We start from the raw sequence: 20,465 nt of genomic DNA, 5'->3' as shown, positions 1-20,465 counted from the left end.
GCGCCCTTTTTTACTTGGCAGGCCTGCACTGACGATAAGAGCGGCCTGTCAAGTATACCACAAATGTATTTTATACAAACCTATAGCTTAACAATTTTAAAATTATTTTTAGAGCCCATTTTACCTTGACGATCCGAGGACATTTGAGATCGTTTTGACATGGCGGAAACTCGAAGCGAACGAGTTTTTCTTGATATGCGCGTGTATCCGGAACGAGTTCTCACGCCTGGAATTTGCACCGTTATATTAGGGCGACGCTATCCCGTCTCCCGAAACGTGACGGTATATTCCAGCCCAAGTCATGACAGAGCCGCAAAATAAGTGCGCAGTCGCGGTGAGACCTCTACGGCACGCGTGAAGCAGCACATTCGATGATTCGCGTATCCATGCAGTCAGCACCTTGCGTTTCTTGTGCCAACTTGTTCACATCAGACGAAATCACTTCGATGGGACGAAACGTTAGTCGTGGCTTGTGTACACAGATATGTAGAAAGCATGTGAATAACGTACGCAGAGTGTGGCCGATATTTAAGGTGATCACCTAAATAATATTTCACTATCTATTACAGCTGAGATATAGCATGGAAGCCAGTAAATTATTTATGTATATATGTTTGCCCGAAGAATTATATCAGCCACTTTTTTTTAAATAAATCTGAAAAGGCGGTGTAGCTGCCTTTAAATTACCAATTATGCGCGCCCTTCTGGCATTGATTATACAGTACGATGATATATACATGTCTTAGCCAAGCAATTTCATTACAGCCTTGTTTTCCATGACGTACCTTCTTTTGTCGTCCATTGAATCGTCAAGAAATATTCCGCCACTTGGCTCGTCTTCGATAACCTCCACCATGCGGCGCTGCTTGTCCGTGGGATATGGGAGAACCTTCCTTTTGTCAGAACACAACCTTCCCGCTCACACGCGCAGCCAGCGAGCATCGAGCATTCCTGACGTTGCGTGCCCATGCGTCCGCGTCCCCAGATCATCGCTCCACTAGTCACCGCTTCCGGCATGCACCTGTGTCACTACGTGGTCGTGGCACTTCTACGCAATGTCGTCACAATATCTGCACTTTCTTCAATAGGTGAGCCGCTTTCTCGTTTTCGGATGCCTCATTTTGACCCTCCTCAGAAATTTATCGAAAGGAACGTGTTTCTTTTTTTTTTTTCACAAAGTATCTTAAGAAGCCGGCTCTCAAATTGAACTTGTCCGTTACAGAGGGCCCGAAGATTCAGCCGTTCTCGTTTCCAAACGACGCGCAGTTGGGCAAGGACGCCGCGGTGTCGTGCTTCGCGGTGCGAGGCCACCAGCCGCTCAAGTTCTCGTGGCTGAAGAACGGGGTCCGAGCCGACGGCATTGCTAACGTCGAGGTGGAAGAAATCGCCGGCAAGATTTCAACTCTGACTCTCCGGAAAGTGTCAGCCGCGGACATCGGCAACTACACCTGCCATGTTTCCAACGTCGCTGGAACCGACGAATTCACAACTTCTCTCGTCGTCAATGGTGCGTGCCATCAATTGCGTGTTGTGGGGGCCATTGTCAGCTCAATTGTGGCGTGCTCAATAGAGGACGCCCACAACTCACTCTCCAGGGGTTCTAATTCTCCACCAACGGCTCTCTTAAAGTAATAGAAACCATTCCTCAAAGCTACGCTTTGCCGCATACAGGTGTCGCCTGAGGCGACCAATGTCATGGCGGCCACTTTCCTGACGCCACCTATTTTTCTTGCGTGACTGCGAGGTCGGCTTCAACGAGAAAGCAGACTATAGGCATCATATTTTGAAACGAGGTTTCTGAAACAATCGGGAGATATGAGTATCACTGCGCTTTGATTCGCGAAAGGAATGGAAGGGGACGTGATGAAATGAGCGTGACACTTCCTCAGGATCGCTATTTCCATGTCACACAAATCTCAAGCTATTGCGCAAGCTGCCATCGAGCGTATCACGTATCATCGAGCGCGGCGAAGGGCCGCGCTTGATGATACGTGAATTACGTCACGCAAGCGTGAACACATTCCGGAAATCCACCGATCGAAGATACGGCCCCGTTTGGGTGTACCTAACAATTCTAATTTGCCACTGATTTTAATTACCAAAAAAAGTTATACCGACGCGCGGACATAGCGATCTTTCTTCGCGGTCGCGTTTGGTGTCTGCTTCTCGCATCTCACAAGAACCAGACCTAATTTTTCACATTTAGCGACCACAACACAGTGACTTTGCCGCTTTCCCCAAGACGCGGCGCTAGTTGTCCAGCCCTCGGGTCCTGCATTACCAGTCACACTTGGGGGCGCGCGCTTTCCACAAGATCGGCGAACTCTACATGCACCGCGTCAGTCTCAGCCGTTGACAAGAGCTTGTAGCGCAGTCGTTCGCCACAAGCATGGTACCGGTGCTAGCCTTCCTGGTATTTGCGGCTTCGCTCGGAGGGATCCAGAGCTCAGGTGAGCCGCATTCGTACAAACTCATCATGAATGTCCACGCTATAGTCGATTATTCGTCCACTCTTTTTCCAGTCGAGCCGCCTAAAGTCCAGCCCTTCAGTTTTCCGACGACGAAGGTCATGCCGAAGAAAGTTGTCGTACACTGCATAGTAGTCGAGGGCAGCGAACCTCTCGAGTTTTCTGGGCCAAAGACGGCGCAAGGCTAGAAGCTAATCCTAGGGTGGAAGTCAAGCAGCTCTCGGAAACTGTGTCCTCGTTGGCCATCTACAAAGCAGGAGCCGAGGACATCGGGAACTACACCTGCGTCGTGACGAACGCGGCGGGCTCGGACGCTGCGACCTCACAGCTTCTTGTCACCGGTACGGTGTCACCTTCATCGTTCAATCGCAGATGACGTTTTTTTGTACGATAGAACAACTTCACTTCGTCATTTCAATTCACCTGAGCTACCTACCACCTGCGCACGTCCACAGTCTCTAATTGCTGCAACCAGCACTTTGCAGCGACCACGTTATCGTCCGCTGGACAAGGGTTCGTTGTAAAACTAAAGTTTATCAGAAAAGAAAAGATCTATGCTTTAAATAATGACGGGTAATATTTAGCGTCGCGCAAGACGACCTCTCTATATTACATGGTCTTAAGTGGTTAACGATAGATTGAACTGAGTGAATAACCAACTAAGAAATGCAGTGTGTAAAGCTTATTCAAGATAGATAACGTTTCAAGGTACAATTACATTTACACAGTTAACGTTTTCGCAACACTGGCACCTCACCGGTCGAAATCTCTACCATTTCCTTCTAAGTGTAACAGGGTTTCTTTATGATCTTGTGAAAAAGGCTTATTTGTCTGCCAAGTTACGTACACCGGGTGATTTCTGCAGCGGAAGCAGACTTGTTACTACGAAATCTCCAGTGGTAGCTAGCGCAGTTTTTTCACACGGCTAGAAATCTGTCACGTTGGTGGATTACTTGAAAATGCGGACATTAATTGCATCACATATTGCATTGTGAGCTAATTTTGCCTAAGTTTCGCCTATTAACTCAGCAATTATTCACTTTAGCGCACGTATTCGAAATTGGAAATTCAAGCCGAGCACAAGTGAAGTCGTGTCTGGACTGCAGGAAAAATCTCCAGGCACTCAGGTGACATATCGCGCACGGGTCAACTCGTCGGTTTGTAGAATCGTAGAATCGGTAGCGAGAGGAGGCGTCCGCTTTCTGCTTGCGCGCCCATATTTGAAGTGTACATTGGGAGGTCAAAACACATCCTCACAGTTTTTCGTTCAAGGTACTGTTTGCTTGGGAAAGGCCATGCTTGGACCGGAAGGCTGTACTGTAGGATACCCTCGCGCTGTATACTGTCAAAGCAGGGAATCTACAGAGCAGTATTGCTGAAAAGCGTGCAGAAGATGTGAGCGAAAGATAAAGGCTTCTCTTTCAGACGTCGTATATGTGGCGGCCATATATATGGCAATTGTCTGCATCGTAAGTGAGGCCCAGGAATTTGTGACTAGTTACATAGCCAGCGAGTATAGAAATTATAGTCAGCGGGCATAATAGTATCTGCCGCCCTAACCGTCAGGCGGGACACAAACGGTGAGAATAAAATGAACAGCAGAATGAGAAGGGATTGAGATGTGTACAGCGAATATTCACGCAGGTGAAACAGCAGGTTATTATATTTGCAGCAGGCAGTTGGATGTGAGCAGTGGATAAGATGGGGCGATGGGCGAAGTTTGCAATATTTATAGGTTGCAGATCTGGAGATCTGCAGCCTGGACGTAAAACGAGGTTAACCAGATTAAGGTTAACATACTCGCGCGACACCGACAGCGTCGACGCCACTATTTCGCTGCCATAGCCACGTCGTTTCAACATTCAAAACGCCGAATTAAGGTGTCTTTTCGCCTCTGCACCAGCGGCTTGCGCGGGCTTCCTCGCCTGTCCGCGTCGTTGCCAAACTACTCACGGTGTGGCGCTAGCTGTCCATGCCTCCGGCCCCTTTCACTACCCTCTCGAAAACTCTACCATAACTCTCTCCTCGTATTTTGTGAAGCCAGAGGTCGGTGTTGCCCGATTGTGGACAGTGTCTCTCACTTTCGACTCCGTCTAGCATACTTCGAACCTTGAAACCATGCGCGGTGTTCCGGCGTCAAACGTCATCCAGCTGACAGCGCTTCTAATCACGTCGGCACTCGGGGTCAGCGCCGGTAAGCCCTCTTTTCAAGCACAAATCGAAAACAAGCTAGTCTCAGTGCAGAACTTGCATTGTACGGTAAGCTATGACAGCCACTACTGTACGTCATTTTGATGTCCACACTGTTACAGAGGCGCCCCAGATCCAACCGTTCGCCTTCCCGAAGCAACCTCGCGCCAACTCCAAGATCGTGATTTCCTGCAACGCTCACGTCGGGGCGGAACCGATTAGTTTTGACTGGCTTAAGGACGGACGGCGAGTGATTTCGGGGACCAAGGTTCAGACCAAGGCGTTCAGCGAAACGGTCAGCATCCTGACGCTTTTGGACGTGTCGCCGGAGGACGTGGGAAACTACACTTGCCAAGCCACTAACCGTTTCGGCACAGACAGCTTGACGGCAGAGCTTGTGCTTACAGGTCAGTGAAGGACGACGACTACCTCATAGCATAGCACTGCTTAGATGCGCACACACAAGAAACAGGTACGTACATGTGACGGGGCGCATAAGTTAAGCCCAAATCAGTCCGTGTGACCCTTAGAAAGGCTCGGTTACCCATTTTATCCTTTATCCTCAGATGTCCTTGTGCGAGCGGCACGGTCGAAAATCATCGACAGAAACTTAGAGCGCGGCTGAATACGAAACACGTGGTCATTTTGTTAATCCATAGTTCAGTTTTGCGTTTACGTTTCTCGAGGCTACAATTGTGCAAAGATTTCGCTCTGATCCCGCTTAGACTTCTTTGCTGGTTTGGCCTGGCTCGCGTTTGTGGTGGTTGTGTGATGTCGCAATGGTAACACATATCACTTTCATGAAGGAAAACTGATCACTAGCCGTAAAAATAGCGAACACGCCGAAGCAACGGCGCAGTTTGTGCCAGTAGCTGATACTGATGTTCAGCTGATGTATACGCACTGTCGTGATCCCAATGTTTGTGCTGGTACACGTACTTTTACTGCTGTATTCTTCAAACGCTTCGGAACGCCAGTTGTTACAACGTGAAATATGCCACACGGCGCAGAGCTAATAATCCCTCATCAAGGACGCGGCGACTACTGCATCAAAATGGCTGTGAATGCAAATATGTCCTTGAGATAACCACAGTTGCGATACAACAGCACTTCGGCTGTCCACGGTGGAAATGTGATACCAACGGAGAACGCAATGTGTTGGGACGCAAACCATACCTTCAAATATGTGGCGCGTTCAACAGTTTCCGATTCAGCCGCTATGTGGCGCTAGCAGCCCGCACAGAGAGAAATACTTTTCTACCCTCAACTACCGTCGGTGTTACCGCGCACTCATTCTGCAGTCGGCGCTCGCTGTGCAGGGCGCAGTCAACGTTATGTTATTCGAGCTCTTCCTGTGCGCTTAGTCCGAGTGATTTTGAGCACCGAGAACTTCACACATCCGCTGCGAGATGACGCAGACCGGGTGTGTGCTCCTGTCTCTGGCAGTAGTGAGCGTTACTGCGGCTACGAGCTTTGCCGTGGGTAAGTTAGCGGCAACGATTCTGCACCTTTACGTTAATAGAGCGTCAAACAGAGGCAAACTCTCTAGTCTCAAATTTGCATGCCGGTTACCCACTGCTGACGAACAGCAGTCCCTGACCAAATGCGTCCGCCGATTTTCGACAATGCAGAGGCTCCCAAGATACAGCCGTTCTTCTTCCCAAAGAATCACCCCGTCGGAAAAGACGTTACGGTCTCCTGCTTCGCGTCGGAAGGGCAACCGCCGCTGTCATTTTCGTGGCTCAAAGACGAAGTGAAAATTGCGAGTGGCTCCAAGTTCGCCGTCAGGCACCCGCTAGACAAGATGTCTACGCTGACAATTCACGAAGTAGCAGCGGCGGACATCGGCAACTACACCTGCGAAGCGAAGAACGACGGCGGAAGCGACAGAACCACCGCAAGTCTTGTCATAACGGGTAGGTCGACGTAGCGCCCAAACTTCACAGAATATTTGCACGGTCGGTCAGCCACGACACTGTCGCCACTTCCGAACTTGCGCTGCTTGTCAAAACTTTGAATGGCTGAAGGCTCTCACACGCTAATTTATACAAATGAACGAATGATGAGCTATCTTACTCCAAGCATCGCGGAAGCAATGCTTTAGTGCTGGCAAAACGCTCCCGTGCCCCATGAAATTGCACAAGAACATTCCACCTCATGTCACTTGAAGTTATTGTCATCATAGTAACGGGTTCTGCCATCACCACAACCCCCCTCACCCACCCCCCACCCCCCGTTGCAAATTCGCTATCGAGCACACAGAAGAATAGCGCGGAAGGTGCATGGTAGTCTCGGCGTTCTATCGTAGCGGATTGAGTACCAATCGGCCAGAAGAGGTAGAACGGCCCTTTCAATCACGTTTTCGCATTTGTCCTGGAGGCATCGACACTTTTGCATTATCCTTATTGGATAATGCCAAATGTCGTGCTTCGCGTTTATTCCAGATAAAAAAGCCGAAAGTTCAGCATTTGAGTTTACTTGCGAACAGCGTACTGCACCAAAGAAGTGATCGTATACTGCACAGTTCTTCATGGCAGCGAGCCGCTAATGTTCGCCTGTACGAAGGACGGCCGACAGCTTGCCAACGGTGGAAGGCTATCGACCAGGCAGCTTTCTGCGACGGTGTCCTTGCTAACTACTACGTGAGGTGGCGACGAAGACGTGGGCAACTACAAGTGCGCCATCAGCTATGTGGTTGAGTCCGACAGCGTTACTTTGTGGTCAAGGCTAACTTGGGTTTCTATTGTTTGGTCGCTCTGTCTGATGCAATTCTCGGAGACTGCGTGGACCAAACAAATCCCGGCATGTTCCCTGCAGACTGGCTAAGCTCACGGTTTGTTTCGTCGGTTGTGCCGTACACTACCTTGCCCTAACCTCTTAATCTTACGCCTCAAGAGGCTCCTCCCTAGTGATTACTGGCTTCTTGTAAGATGGATAAATTATGACAGCTTATGAGGTTTAGATGCTGAAACACAGAATAAGTAGGTCATGTTTCTTGGTAACATGCCTGCGCTACCCGACTGTGCTTCTACGTGTGCCAGATATCCCCAAACCCTGCATTGCTCTTAGCAAGTTTCAAGAACAGTGGCGTTACAGGCTCATGTGGCGCAATGAATCATCGTTACAGAGATTGTAAGAAACTTGCCTCATGCAAAGGCACCTGGTAGAATGTTCCATGTTCTACCATCACTAACTGTAAGGCGAGTCTACCTGTGATCATAACAAGCAGTCGGTCATTTCTGCATTCAAACCACGTTCTCATTCAGGCCTCTGGTGGTGTAGTTGCCTGAACGATCCATATGTGGCGCCACTGGTTCGAGAAGTGACCTGCAACAGGAATAAGGCGAAGAGCACGCCTTGCGGTTACACCCTCCGCCGCTCACTCGGGCAGTGCAGTTCTTAGAGCACTCTTGCGGGTGTAGCATCGGACGGAGTTGCACCGTCATCGCGGGTCATTCGGGCACGATGCTCACGCTCATCTTCGGACTCCTGACGCTCGCGCGTGCAATAAGCTGCAGCAAAGGTATGAGGGCACCACGTTTCCACATTTCTCCCGCGTGACGTCATCTAGTTCTCTTTGCATCAACCTTGCCGGCTCGCGTCGTGATTTCAGACGCACCCAGGCTGCAGCCTTTCGTATTTCCCAGAGAAAGCGTGCTGGGAGAGACACTGCTGGTCACCTGCGTCGCCAACAGGGGCACTCAGCCGATGCACTTTACCTGGCTGAAGGACTGGCGTCGCTCTGAGCCAGGGAAGCAAGGCAACGCCGAAGATGTTGACCGAATCTGTATCGGCGCTGAGCATCCCCAACGTAGGCGCGGAGGACGTGGCCAACTACACCTGCCGGGCAACCAACTCTGCGGGAAGCGACAGCTACACTGCGGAGCTTGTCGTCACTGGTCAGTGTTCAGAGAACTCGCCATGGATCTTTCGTTGTAACTTGTATCATTGATGAAGCGCCGACGCGCGGGTTATGATTGACATAGTAGAGACGGGGAGATTACGGACCTGACAGATAGAGTGCACTAAATGCGGAAGGCGAAGCAGGCTTTGCAGTTGTGTCGTTTAACAGGTGGGGCTAACGGGTTTCAGTCCTTCGAAGATGGTTATGAGCTGGTATTGATTCTGCCAATTACTTGTTTGTACGGTAGGCACGATAACGAGGACCCGTAGTCAGAAGAATTTCACCATCATTCACGCGCCGAAATTGGCTCCTGCTATCGTAAGGGAGCACGCAAAAATATTATCGCCCTAAAGTACCAGTATTAGTATATTACGGGTGTTCGAATGGCACAGTTCTTGCTATTCGATTTGTATTGGATTGGAAAATTCTACAATCTGTATCTTGTAATAATCGGTTCTCGTTGAATATTCAGTCTGTGTCACAATACACATGCCTGGAGACTTCGAATAGCGTTGATTATTTTTTTATTACACAACTCATCGCGAGTTATACTACCAAATTAGCGTCACACAGGAAACAGCAGGGAAGTTTCGGTTTCAGTATAAATCTAAGTTGCGTCTTACTTCCGCTTGGATATGCATGAAAATGCATTTTGTCTCAGTATATGCATGAAGGGCAGAACAGTGTGAAATACTTGATGTACTTACGTCATTTACAGCAATTCTACATACACCGATACTAAAAACGTTAAGTCCTCACAGCCGGCCTCACTTAAATTATGAAAACTACAAACAACATGCCTCAATGAGTTTCACAAGACGACGCGCCCGTGCCACGAGGAATAGGCGCGCTTCACATGAAATCGCCGAATTTAGCTGCTCGTTAAACTGGACGTGCAAACACACAAATAAGGAAGACCGTTCGCTACCAGCTTGAAAGAGTGCACATTTAAAGTCGGCCATATCACGACTGCATTCGATACGTGGAAATTAGCTCACGCGCCGCTGAAAGCTTATCACCCTTTACTTTATATTAAGTGAAATTTGAAGTGCGACCGTTCGCACACACTACGCGAATTTCGCGAGAGCCTCACAATGTACTTAACATTGCCGGTGTGCTGGAACTCATGTGCCTTGACTGAGAGGCCCATTCGATATTCGATTCGATATTCCGCTCGACTTATTTTTATTTATTAGTTTTGTCAAAGATGTGTATTCGATTGTATTCGAAAATCTTCATATTAACACACTATTAAACAATTGACTAATAGTTAGTTGACCGTTGTTAGGTAGGATGGCACTATGGCCTCAGTGTCAAAGTGAGCTCTTATGCCTTCGGCACGCTCCACCCGGTGGCGCTGCCTGTCCGTGGGAGCAGCGTGACTTTCCAATTGCGTTCTCTCACTTTTCAAAACCACGACCACTGCGCCGAGCCGCATACGTGTGGAGACTGCGAACACCCATCAGTGGGGGATCGACTGTTGACGGGTTCACATTCGACGTTCGTCAATTTCAACATGCGCATCTTCGTCCACTTCATAGCCCTGCTTACGGGCGCCTCTCTTGAAACGATAACCGCGATCCAAACCTTGGGTAAGCGACTCCACACTTTCAAGCGTATGTTTGATACCTTAGGTCGTAACATCGAGGCTTGTTATAGCGCGAACAAGTTCGAAGTTTAGGTTATTCTCTCGCCGCTAACCTGTTAACTCGTCCGTTCCAGACCCTCCCAAAATTCAGCCCTTTTCGTTTCCGAGCGACGAACAGTTGGGCAAAGACGTCGCCGTCTCGTGCTTCGCGATGCGGGGACACCAACCCCTGCGGTTCTCGTGGCTCAAGAACGGCGTCCGAGCCGACGGCAGCTCCAACGCGGACGTCGAGGAAATCGGCGGCAAGATATCCACTCTGACGATCCGGAAACTTTCCGCGGCGGACTTCGGCAATTACACTTGTCACGTTTCCAACGCCGCTGGAACGGATGCATACACGACAACTCTACTCGTGAACGGTACGTGGAGACGAAGCTAAACAAGGGAGAAGCGTAACGTGGCAAGCAGAAAGTTTACTTTTTCATAGATATTGAACCTGCAGCTGGTTGGCGTATGTCAATTATTTGATGACACAACAAAGGGGGGATCAAAGTCTTAGTACAGAATCCCCCTAGGTTTCCTTTGTTTTCTCCTTATCGCTGTAATCGCATGAATTCATTCGAATGCGTGAGCAGCAATAATTCCTTTTTCAACTTTTAAGAATTTTTTTCTGCCTTATATTTCAAGTCACCCATTACCGTTCGGGGCTACTTATGCCGTTCCGCTGCTGAGCAGAATGTCGTGGGTTCGACTCCCGGCTGCGGAGGGTCGCATTTCGTTAGGCGCGCGTGCGCAACGCAATAACGCTCGTGTACCGCGCCTTATGGGCACTATAATGACCCCCCCCCCCTCCTTCCAATTTGTGGGACGTAATACGCTATGAATGACAAATTAATGTAGCCACCTTCTCAGCACACTTAGTCCTCTCACGGTGGCCTGCTTCTCACGTTCGTTCAAATCAGAGCTACCGCGCTGGTGTCTCACGGCTATACCTTTCCGTATATCCCAACATGTGGCGCTAGTTGTCCGTTCACCGAGTGATTTCTTCCCTTGCACCCGGTATACACCAAACTGCTACCGGACTGCGCACAGACAACGCGCCGTACAGCTAGGACTTCGCAGCAGCGGCAAGTGGCCGTCAGACTCAGAACCAATAATCGGCTCTCCACACAACATGGCTCTAGTATTTGCGCTGCTGGCACTTGGCGCTTCGCTCGAAAGGGCTCAATGCTCAGGTAAGGGAAACCTCGCGGTCAGCTGCCCAGGCCTCTGCTAAAACGCAATTCCACGTTTCAGTCGAACCGCCCAAGATTCAGCCGTTCATCTTCCCTACGAGTAAGGCCATGCCGAAGAAAGTCGTCGTACACTGCGTCGTAATCGAAGGAAGCGAACCTTTCAAGTTCTCGTGGTTGAGAGACGGCGCGAAGCTCCCGAGCGCCGGTTCGAGTGTCCAAGTGAAGCAGGTGTCGGAAGCCGTGTCTTCGCTCACCATCTCCAAAGCAGGCGCCGAGGACATCGGCAACTACACCTGCGTCGCGACGAATGCGGCAGGCTCCGACAGTGCGACCTCCCAGCTTCTCGTTACCGGTACAGTACCAATGCCCATACTAACGGGAAACTCGTAGCTAAACGAAAATAGCGTTATCCCGCGATTGTGTACCACTATGTTCGACTGAAAGTAGTTCAACTACTCTTCGCAGAGAGACTTTCCTCTCGTAAGGTCACTGGCCGGCGCTCGAGATTGTAACTACGGGTTAGAACGAATCTGCGTTACTTACGGCGTACCATGCTCATTCGTTGGCCTTTATAGAAATATACATGCACCGAACGGATGCTGCGCCCGTGCGCAAAACGAGCGCCACTGACGTCGCGAAATCGTGCTTCGACGGCCTACCCGCGTGTGCTTCACCCGATAGCTCATAAGTGGCGCCACTAGTCCCATTGAGACAGCATCTGAAGCGCGACAAGCAATGAAAAAGCGCTCGTACGACTGCGGATTCGGTCAGTGCTAGAACGTCCAGCATCCGGTGACATACGCCGGCCTCTCGATACGTGATGTCCAAGTTCAACGCTCTTCTCGCCATCTTCGCTGCATCTTTCGTCCATGCCAGCACAGGTAGGGACGGTGTACTTTCTGTGCTTCTCCCGAAAGCCTAGAGCATATTCTCCCGGTAAAACTATACAGGCGGCTTCTCCTTTGCCGACAGATATTCCAAAGCTGGTGCCGTTCAGTTTTCCCAAGGAGCAGCAGATCGGAGCTGCTGTGGCCGTCACCTGCATCGCCAGTCGCGGTACCCAGCCCCTGCTGCTCACGTGGCTCAAGAACGGTCTCCCCATTAACCCCCGTGGAAACGCTGCTCCCAAGATGCTGTCGGCGTCCATATCGGCGCTGACGATAGACAGAGTGGACGCTGACGACGTCGCCAACTACACGTGCCGGGCTACGAACGCCGCCGGAAGCGATAGTCACACTGCCGAACTGGTTGTCGCTGGTCAGTGTTCTCTCCCGCTGTGCTAACCATTATTTATACATTCTGTCGACTACTCCCCTGTACCGTACTTCTCACGTTATAGCGCCAACGAGAAAGCGGAGTGATCCGTACGACCAGCTCGACGACGCCAGACAGGTCGCGATGCACTGGCGATGAGATTTCGGGATTAATGCGGCAATTTGAGACACCGATTGGTTGGACAATCTATTTAAGCGTTACCGCTTCATGGTTCACTGGAGTTGAGCGATTAACTGTACGGCGAGGTCTTACTCACTTTGAAAAATGTACGACCCGTGGATTTAGCCGGTTGTTTCACAATACGTTCACGGTGTGGCGCCACCTGTCTGAAGGAAAACTGCATATGCTTTTTCTCATTTGCTTTCCTATAAAAGCGTCGATCATCCCTACATTGAGAGGAGTTTTTGCTCCGCAGTTCAGGCGTTTCCCACTCGCAGCCAACTTGCTTCGTTCCAAGCAGAAAAGGAACTCGTTGGAAACACTTCAAAGAGAAGCATTCTGCCATGCACACCTTCGGCATCTTGCTTCCCACTCTCATTTGCTGTCACGTCATTGCTGAAACGTCTGCCAAGCTAATCGGTGAGCTCGCGTCTTTATATACTCTGTGCGCCGGGAGGAATTCCTTACCCGTTCGACACCTGGCTCTGTTGCTAGGCTTTCATTCGAGGCAACGCGGCGACAATTTCATTTTGCGTGCAATCGCAGAGCCTCCCAAGTTGCAGCCGCTCGCCTTACCGAGAAACCCGGCGCCCAACAAGAAACTCGTACTGTCCTGCGTAGCCGTGGAGGGAGACCCGCCGTTGGAGTTCGCGTGGACGAAGGACGGCGTCCCCGAGCGCGAAGGGAGGAGGAGGTACTCGACGGCCGTCCTCGCTTCGCACATTTCGTCGCTGACGATTCTCGAACTGACGGCGCAGGACGTCGGCAACTACACGTGCCGTGTTTCCAACTCGGCCGGGGCGGACAGTTCCACGGCGTCCCTCGTGGTGCAGGGTCAGTGTATTCATCGTTCATCGGGAAGACTAACAATTGGCAGTCACTTGAGTATCCTTACGTGATTTGAATGCGAAAAAGCATTAGGACTTGTCTAAGGTACCACCTTAAATTAAAACTTCACCTTAATCTAGCTTGCTCTAATTTGTACCAACCTTAATCCATCTTGCTTTAGTTTGTACTAACCTTAATTCACTTTCAATAACATTAATCCACCTGAATCCAATTTTGGGTGTGGGCCACGGCGTCTGCCCGACGCCGTGGCTGTCCACCGTGCGATTTCGCACTGCGAGCCGCAGCAAGTCCAGCGCCGGGAACGTGACGTCATCCCTTGGTCACGTGGGTTTTGGTACCGCCGGATGGTAACGCCGTACGCCGGATATTCCGCTTCATTGGGCATATAATGCTTTTCCATTAACGATAGTCGGGCGTTAACACCACGGCTGCGTTGTGTGGTACGGAGAACGCTGTACCGGAAGGTTCCGTACCGATTCTAGCCACTTTGGTTTCTATAACAAGCGTCCGACTCTAACCGGCATCAGCATTTCGTCATTCAGCCTCCATCTAATCATCACAACTGCCGCTGGGAATCAAACCGGGTACTTCACTGCGCAGCGGCAAAACGCTCAGCCATCCGTGCTCGGTTCTCCGGAGATCTACGGTTGGAATCAGTGATATTACGAATGCCAAAGCTCGGTGTTTCCTCTGCGCTGATTGAGACGCTATAAAGACGGGTGTCGCGTATAGATTAATTGCTGCGAGGACCCGCGACTAGCCCTTTTTTTTTATTTATTTATTTAACGACGCCATTAACCTGGTTCCAGTTGCGAAAAAAGGAAGTCCGATGTAATAGAAGCAAGACGAAGAAAAACAAAAAAGCGGCTTTCCTCAAATAGATCGACAGAAGGAGAACAGCTTGGCGTCAACCCTGATCTTGTGTTGCCTTATACCACGTTTCTGTTGGTTTCACTGTAAATTCCGCGCAAGTCATTCGACTTGTTAAAGGCATACCTCCTATATTTTGTCCTGCGATAACTTTCCATATGCGGAAGGCAGCCGGATTTCGAACAGCCAAGCAAAAGAGGCTCGTCCGCACCTTAATTAACGCAATCAGCGCAGTCTCGTTTTCCTAAGATCATTTTACTCTCTGCAAGGACATTTTTTCAGAGTGGGTAACTATATGTGTAAGGTAGTTTTTGGCAGCGCAATGCCGCGCCATCTGGCGTCAAAACTTAATTTAGTGCGTCATTCTTGAGAAGATAACGAAATGGCGCCTATACGCTGTTGCTGTAGCAATTGAAAGTTGTTATAGTTAGAACTGCTGGAGTGGAGGATGTTAATATCAGAAATTAACCCGTACCGGTCCTTACATTGACCAGGGAAGCGCGTCGGAACATTCTTCACACTTCCCATAAATTTTGATTAACCAAACAAATTTATCCGTAATGATCGTGCGTGTTTGTCAATATAAATACTTTCACGTGCTAAGTAAGCATTGCGACGAACTCATCAACAGCGATAGAACGAGGAATGTCGCTGCGGGCAAACGTGTCCACACGGGCACTTGCCTTCGTGTGACGAAGACGATTCCCCCTTGTCGAAACCTTTGGCTACAGCGGCATTCCTCGTCCTGCCACCGTTAATCACTTCAAGCTTCCGTCTTCCAGTGACATGCAAACTGAGTGGTTTTAGCTGGCAACCGAGTCTTATTTCTTGGATAACCTAGAATGGCATTCTTGCTGCGCGAAGAAGCGTGCGCTTTGCGCGAACTCTAGCTGACGCTACGGTATTTTTTTTTTTTTTTAGTTTGCAACCCATCGCTTCGACAGTCCCCGGTACGCAGCTGCCGGTGCTGACGGGGGGTTATTAGCGTTTGACTCGCATCAATTTTGCCCACTGTTGCCGCCGGCGCGTCTCGTAATACGTTATTTATTTTCCTTGCTTTGGTTGTATCATGCAACAACAGGGCACACACACAACACGTACTCGCGCCCACATATCCCCCGACACTTCAGTTCGACTTCCACAAAGAAATCTGGCAAGCGCTCGAAACTACTAGGACGGCCATCCGCTGGTGTAACTAATACGCGGTTTATGACGGTACTCACCAGCGGACACCGTCTCGGCACTGAACCCAGGACATATATGCCGAGAATGTGAGGACGATCAGCAATTACACCTGCAGGACATTTAGAATCGACCGCTTAGGCTGATCGTTACGAATTACAAGGCGTTCATTCCGGCGGCCCTTGCTTATATTGTGCGTCCATATTTTCATAAACGAAACCTGTCTTTCATGCTGCGTGCTATGCGCGACTAACAGTCCGAATAATGATCGTAAAGAACTGCCGTAGGCGGAATGAAGTCGTCGGAGGGGTACGATAGCTCACGATTCAGATTGGGTCATACGACAAATTAAGATGCATCTTATTATTATTTTTTTTTTTACTCTGTCTTCCTCACGTATATAGGCCTCGGCGTGATGGCCGCGTACAGCGCGAGCAATGTTTATGAACGTCATAACTCCCCCTCTAATTTATAATAAACTCAAATATGCAAGAGTTTAAGGCAGGAACGTCAGCAATGGCTCACCAACTTTAGTACTGAGCGCTAGTGAGCTTTCTTGAGCAGCATGGGAGTTGGTGCACGGTCGTGTTTCCCTGTATTGCCATGAAGTGGCGCTAGTTGTCCGATCGCCAGGAAACTGATTGCCGAAGGAATTGCGCTGCTTTACGCATTTGGCAACACTGCTGCACAGGTCATCGAGTAGTTGAAAGCAGCGTCTCGTCAGGGCGGACGCGAGAACGCAAACTGAGACCGCTCGACAACAATTCGTGTAAACTCCGTTTTGCATCAGCGTTATCTATCTATAGCAAATGCACCTGAATGCGTTACCTGGACAAAGCAGCCGGAATGTCGTCCTTCGTGTATGTGGCAGCTCTCGCTGCTGTTGTCACCGACGTCTGCCACGGGATCCGTAAGCTGCATGAACGTCCCTATTCGTTAGATTACAGTTATCAACAGCACGCATAAACAATGTCGTAATTGTGCATGTCGCAATATGTCTAGCTTTACGCATTTGTTTTCCGTACATTATTATCCCGGTAACCTCAGTTTATTCGATAAAATTGTAAGATACACGCATGTCGAAACGCAGCTGGTGTCACGTGTCGCCATAAGACTAGAGAGATGCTCCAACCCTCCGCAATATTTGGAAAGCGACGTTTCGGCGTGTATGCGAAGTCGCTGTTTGATAACGCTTTCCAGATACCCCCAAGATTCAAGCTTTCAACTTTCCCCGGGAACAGCAGCTCGTAGGCAAGAAGGTCGTTGTGTCCTGCGTGGCCGTGGAGGGCGACGAACCCATGTCCTTCGCGTGGTTTAAGAACGGCCAGCCACTCGCTGAGTCTGCCGGACTGGGGACCAAAGTTGCCAAACTCACTGAGAACATGGCGTCGCTGACGATCCCCGATGTGACCGCCGCCGACATAGGGAACTACACCTGCGTCGTGTCGAACAAGGCTGGAGAGGACAGCTTCACCGCGTCTCTGCTGGTCAATGGTGAGACCACACGCCACGAAAGTAGGAGGACTGCACGCTTCACACACGAATGCGGCGCGATTGCACGAAACAAAGCCTCGCCGTGAATCACCAAGCTATAAAGTCGCTATAAATCTTTTTTCACACTTCAAAATTATGGCGTGTTACGTGCCAAAACCACCATCTGATTATGAGGCACGCCGTAGTGGGGGACTCCGGATTAATTTTGACCACCTGGAGTTCTTTAACGTACACCTAAATCTAAGTACACGGCCGTTTTCTACATTTGGCCTCCATTGAAATGTGGCCGTTGTGGCCGGGATTCGATCCCGCGACCTCGTGCTCAGCAGCCCAACACCATATTTTTTCACTCTTCAGTGCCAGAAAAACTTACGGCGTCGCTTAGGATTCCTTTCGCTGATTCTGTTCCCCGTTCTATCCTTCACCGCTCATGATTGCCCGCGATCCTGTAATAACGTGGGAAAAGAGAATAGAGAGCTTTAGAGATTACGCTACTGCGCGTGCACAGTACTGTGGCCCCTAGTTCTCGCGTACGCAAGCCGCTTGCGTACCCTAATCTAAAGCTCTCTAATGACTCGGAATGAAATCGTTGCATTATCAGGGCCATACCTTTTGCTTCGGGGGGAAGATATTGTGTCCTTTGAAAGCGCACGTGATCTCGCACACAAGTGAATCAATGGCACGAGCAACCAAGAATTATAATTATTGTTGAGTAAGAAGCCCGTTTGACAATGAAATCATCGCTGCAAGGAAGTCGTATAATTGTTGCCACTAGTATTAGTAATGTCTGTGAACAGAATGCGCCTATTCCCGTTCACATTCCAAACCGCACCGGCTTCGGAATAACTGTAAGGCAGCGTGAGTGAATGGCGTTTGCTCAGGAATCAGCGGAGCAATAAATGCAGCTGGACGAACATAAAATACATCCGTTTGGAGGAGGCGCGGCCAAAACTGTCCTAGCATATGCCTACTTGCGTCGTCCAGACTCTTATTCTTGGAAGAGTGGCGAAGGACGTCTACCGGATTTTCTTAGCAGGTACATCAGACAGAAACGGTTGCGCACCAAAGTGCAGCGGCCGCAGCGGCGCTCGGTGCTAAAGCAGTCATACTTCGTTTCCTTTCGATATAACCACATTCACATCGCAAACAGTAAACAAAATTGCAATCGCGAGCGCGTCATGATGAATTGCCATTAAAACCCGCGGAATCCTGCCTTATTCATCAATTTTTTTTTCTTCTTAAATATCCATTCATAAAGACATCCCGACTGCGCGGAGATGGGTTTTCATCGCGGTCCCACGCGGGGCGCTATAGTTGTCCAGCGTTGCTTCATTCGAGCAATCGCTGCAGAAACTCACTGATGTCTCATCCGACTACACTACTCGGTATTTGATTTCCGGGAGAGGTCGGAAGGTTTCCTCCTCGGACGCCCGGCAGTTCCCTCTGTCAAAGCGTTGGAAATCCTTCTGGCTAGTTGGAAATCCGTACCTTTTTAATGTTTCAGCGCAGAATCTACAACAAAGCACACATAGACGCGTACGAAACAGCACCTGTTCCGTTCGCGTCTCTGTGTGTGTGCGTTTTTTTTTTTTTTTTTTGTTTTTTTTTTTTTTCTTTTTTTTTTGGGGGGGGGGGGTAGACTAATAAGTCTCTCAGTGAGGTCGGTGTGCGGAACCTCCAACGCCCTCCAGCAAGAGATGCTGAAGCGTGCCGAAGGGACTTGTTGACGCTCGAGGACAAAAGATTATAACTAGCGTTTATTCTACATGTTTGCAGGCATTTAGGCCACGAATAGAAATATACGAACAGAGACGACAGCAAAACGAGCGCTGCTTGCAAAAAAAAATTAATAGAAATATACGAACAGAGACGACAGCAAAACGAGCGCTGCTTGCAAAAAAATTTAATCTTCTGACACATCTGCACCGCTACCTTTAAGCACTTTTTTTTTTCCCGTCGGAGGAAAAAAAAATGCCTTTTCTTCCTCGGGTCCTCCCCCTACCCAAAGTGACGTCAGTCCTGCTGTCATGGCAGCAACCAGTTTGTCTTGTGCTTCTCGGACGATTAACTCGCTGAGAATTGTGACGTATCTACCTGGGCCAGCGTATAACTCGTACGTTCCCCCACAAGGCAGCCCCTTTCCTCAGCGTCGCCCAGACGGCGACAGTGGTCGACACCGACGGTGAAAGCTGACAAGCGTCCCGAATCGGGAGTGCGCACCTGGATGTTGCCACGAGGCAGCGCCTTCATCAGCGTCGCCCGAACGGCGACCGCGCCCGACATCGGCCATGACGAGTTAACGGGATTAAGGCGAGAGGCCAACTTCCAGGAATTGCTACCCTGGGAGCGACAACGATCTCGGTTTCCCGGAAGACCACGCAGTGGCAGCGAAAGACGAGCGCGAGGGTATAACAGTAAAGGAGGAGTTGGGGTGAACACGACAACCCCTCTGATTGGCCGCACCAAGGTCAGCAGATTTCCCCAGTCGAGTCTCCTAGGAAGACGAAGGGATGAAAAGGGGAGACCGCTGGTGCAGCGGAGAGGGGGGGTCGACGTGACCTGATACGAACTGAGACGTTGAATGTGCTCCTGATGGAGTGGGCTTCCGTACTCGGAGCCAGTGTACATAGCGTAAATTAAACCGTTTTCCTATTTCCTACAACCGGATATATGCCTCAATGGGCTTGGTGGATCCTTGCCCAAACGCCACCCCTAAATCCGCTGCAGAATGTTCGGGCCACTCGTCAAACGGCACACGCACTTCGGGTGACCCGCGACCCCCCGACAAACCACGCACCCACAATTTTCACGCACGCGTTGACAGGTTGCTGAAGATCAATGGTACGCAGTGGGATTAACGATCCCCACCATGAAGGCTTCGCAGTGTGGTTGCGGCGCGGGTGATTTCTTGCGCGAAGCCGCGGAAACGGGCGCTTGGCTGGCCGTGTCTAACGTCGGCCACCGTGAAACTCACTACTCCTTCGAAGCCGTGCGCGGTACTGTTGCCGCCGCCGCTGTTCCGAACACCTCGGGGAAACCTCGCCATGTGGCCGGTGAAGACGCTAGCTGTGGCGATCTGCTTGGCCGTCGTTCTCCACTACGCCGCTTACGCAGGTGAGTGAAGCACTCTCATTCGACATTTAAGCGTTATTCATCAATGCCTGAACGGGAAGTGAAATTGTCCGACAAAAACGAGTGAATTCGTCAGACGGAAGTTTCTTGCATGCGGTAGAAAGCACGTAATCTGTCGC

At 50.0% G+C, this 20,465-nt stretch overlaps 3 protein-coding genes and 1 long non-coding RNA gene across 7 annotated transcripts in view; 3 read left to right on the top strand and 1 right to left on the bottom strand.

The window, feature by feature from the left end:
* LOC119431091 (Down syndrome cell adhesion molecule) overlaps nucleotides 1-20,465 on the top strand; it is a 69,670-nt gene that overhangs the window by 8,756 nt on the left and 40,449 nt on the right. The window contains exons 1-2 of one of the 4 annotated variants that reach the window (XM_049657032.1): nucleotides 16,540-16,630; nucleotides 16,921-17,214. The exons of the other annotated variants lie outside the window; for them this stretch is intronic. Coding sequence (XP_049512989.1) covers nucleotides 16,540-16,630; nucleotides 16,921-17,214 — 385 coding nt within the window. Of the gene's footprint in view, nucleotides 1-16,539; nucleotides 16,631-16,920; nucleotides 17,215-20,465 lie in introns of those variants that run through there. 4 annotated transcript variants of the gene reach the window in all.
* LOC125940629 (Down syndrome cell adhesion molecule-like protein 1 homolog) lies at nucleotides 11,194-12,773 on the top strand. The gene is made up of 3 exons (XM_049657037.1): nucleotides 11,194-11,385; nucleotides 11,447-12,266; nucleotides 12,358-12,773. The coding sequence occupies exons 2-3, from the start codon at nucleotides 12,206-12,208 to the stop codon at nucleotides 12,666-12,668; spliced, it is 372 nt and encodes a 123-aa protein (XP_049512994.1). The 5' UTR covers nucleotides 11,194-11,385; nucleotides 11,447-12,205; the 3' UTR covers nucleotides 12,669-12,773.
* Nucleotides 13,121-14,407, top strand: LOC125940628 (junctional adhesion molecule A-like). The gene is made up of 2 exons (XM_049657036.1): nucleotides 13,121-13,239; nucleotides 13,366-14,407. Exons 1-2 carry the CDS (start codon nucleotides 13,164-13,166, stop codon nucleotides 13,716-13,718), a joined length of 429 nt encoding a protein of 142 aa, XP_049512993.1. The 5' UTR covers nucleotides 13,121-13,163; the 3' UTR covers nucleotides 13,719-14,407.
* LOC125940630 (uncharacterized) overlaps nucleotides 16,531-20,465 on the bottom strand; it is a 48,620-nt gene continuing 44,685 nt past the window's right edge. The window contains exon 3 of the long non-coding RNA XR_007463828.1: nucleotides 16,531-16,635. This is a non-coding gene — a long non-coding RNA (uncharacterized LOC125940630). The remainder of the gene's footprint in view (nucleotides 16,636-20,465) is intronic.

Source organism: Dermacentor silvarum, chromosome 10, assembly GCF_013339745.2.
Source record: "Dermacentor silvarum isolate Dsil-2018 chromosome 10, BIME_Dsil_1.4, whole genome shotgun sequence".
NCBI classification, from domain to species: Eukaryota; Metazoa; Arthropoda; class Arachnida; order Ixodida; family Ixodidae; genus Dermacentor; species Dermacentor silvarum.
The sequence above is the reverse complement of the archived record's forward strand: the minus strand, read 5'-3'. Positions and strand labels throughout refer to the sequence as shown.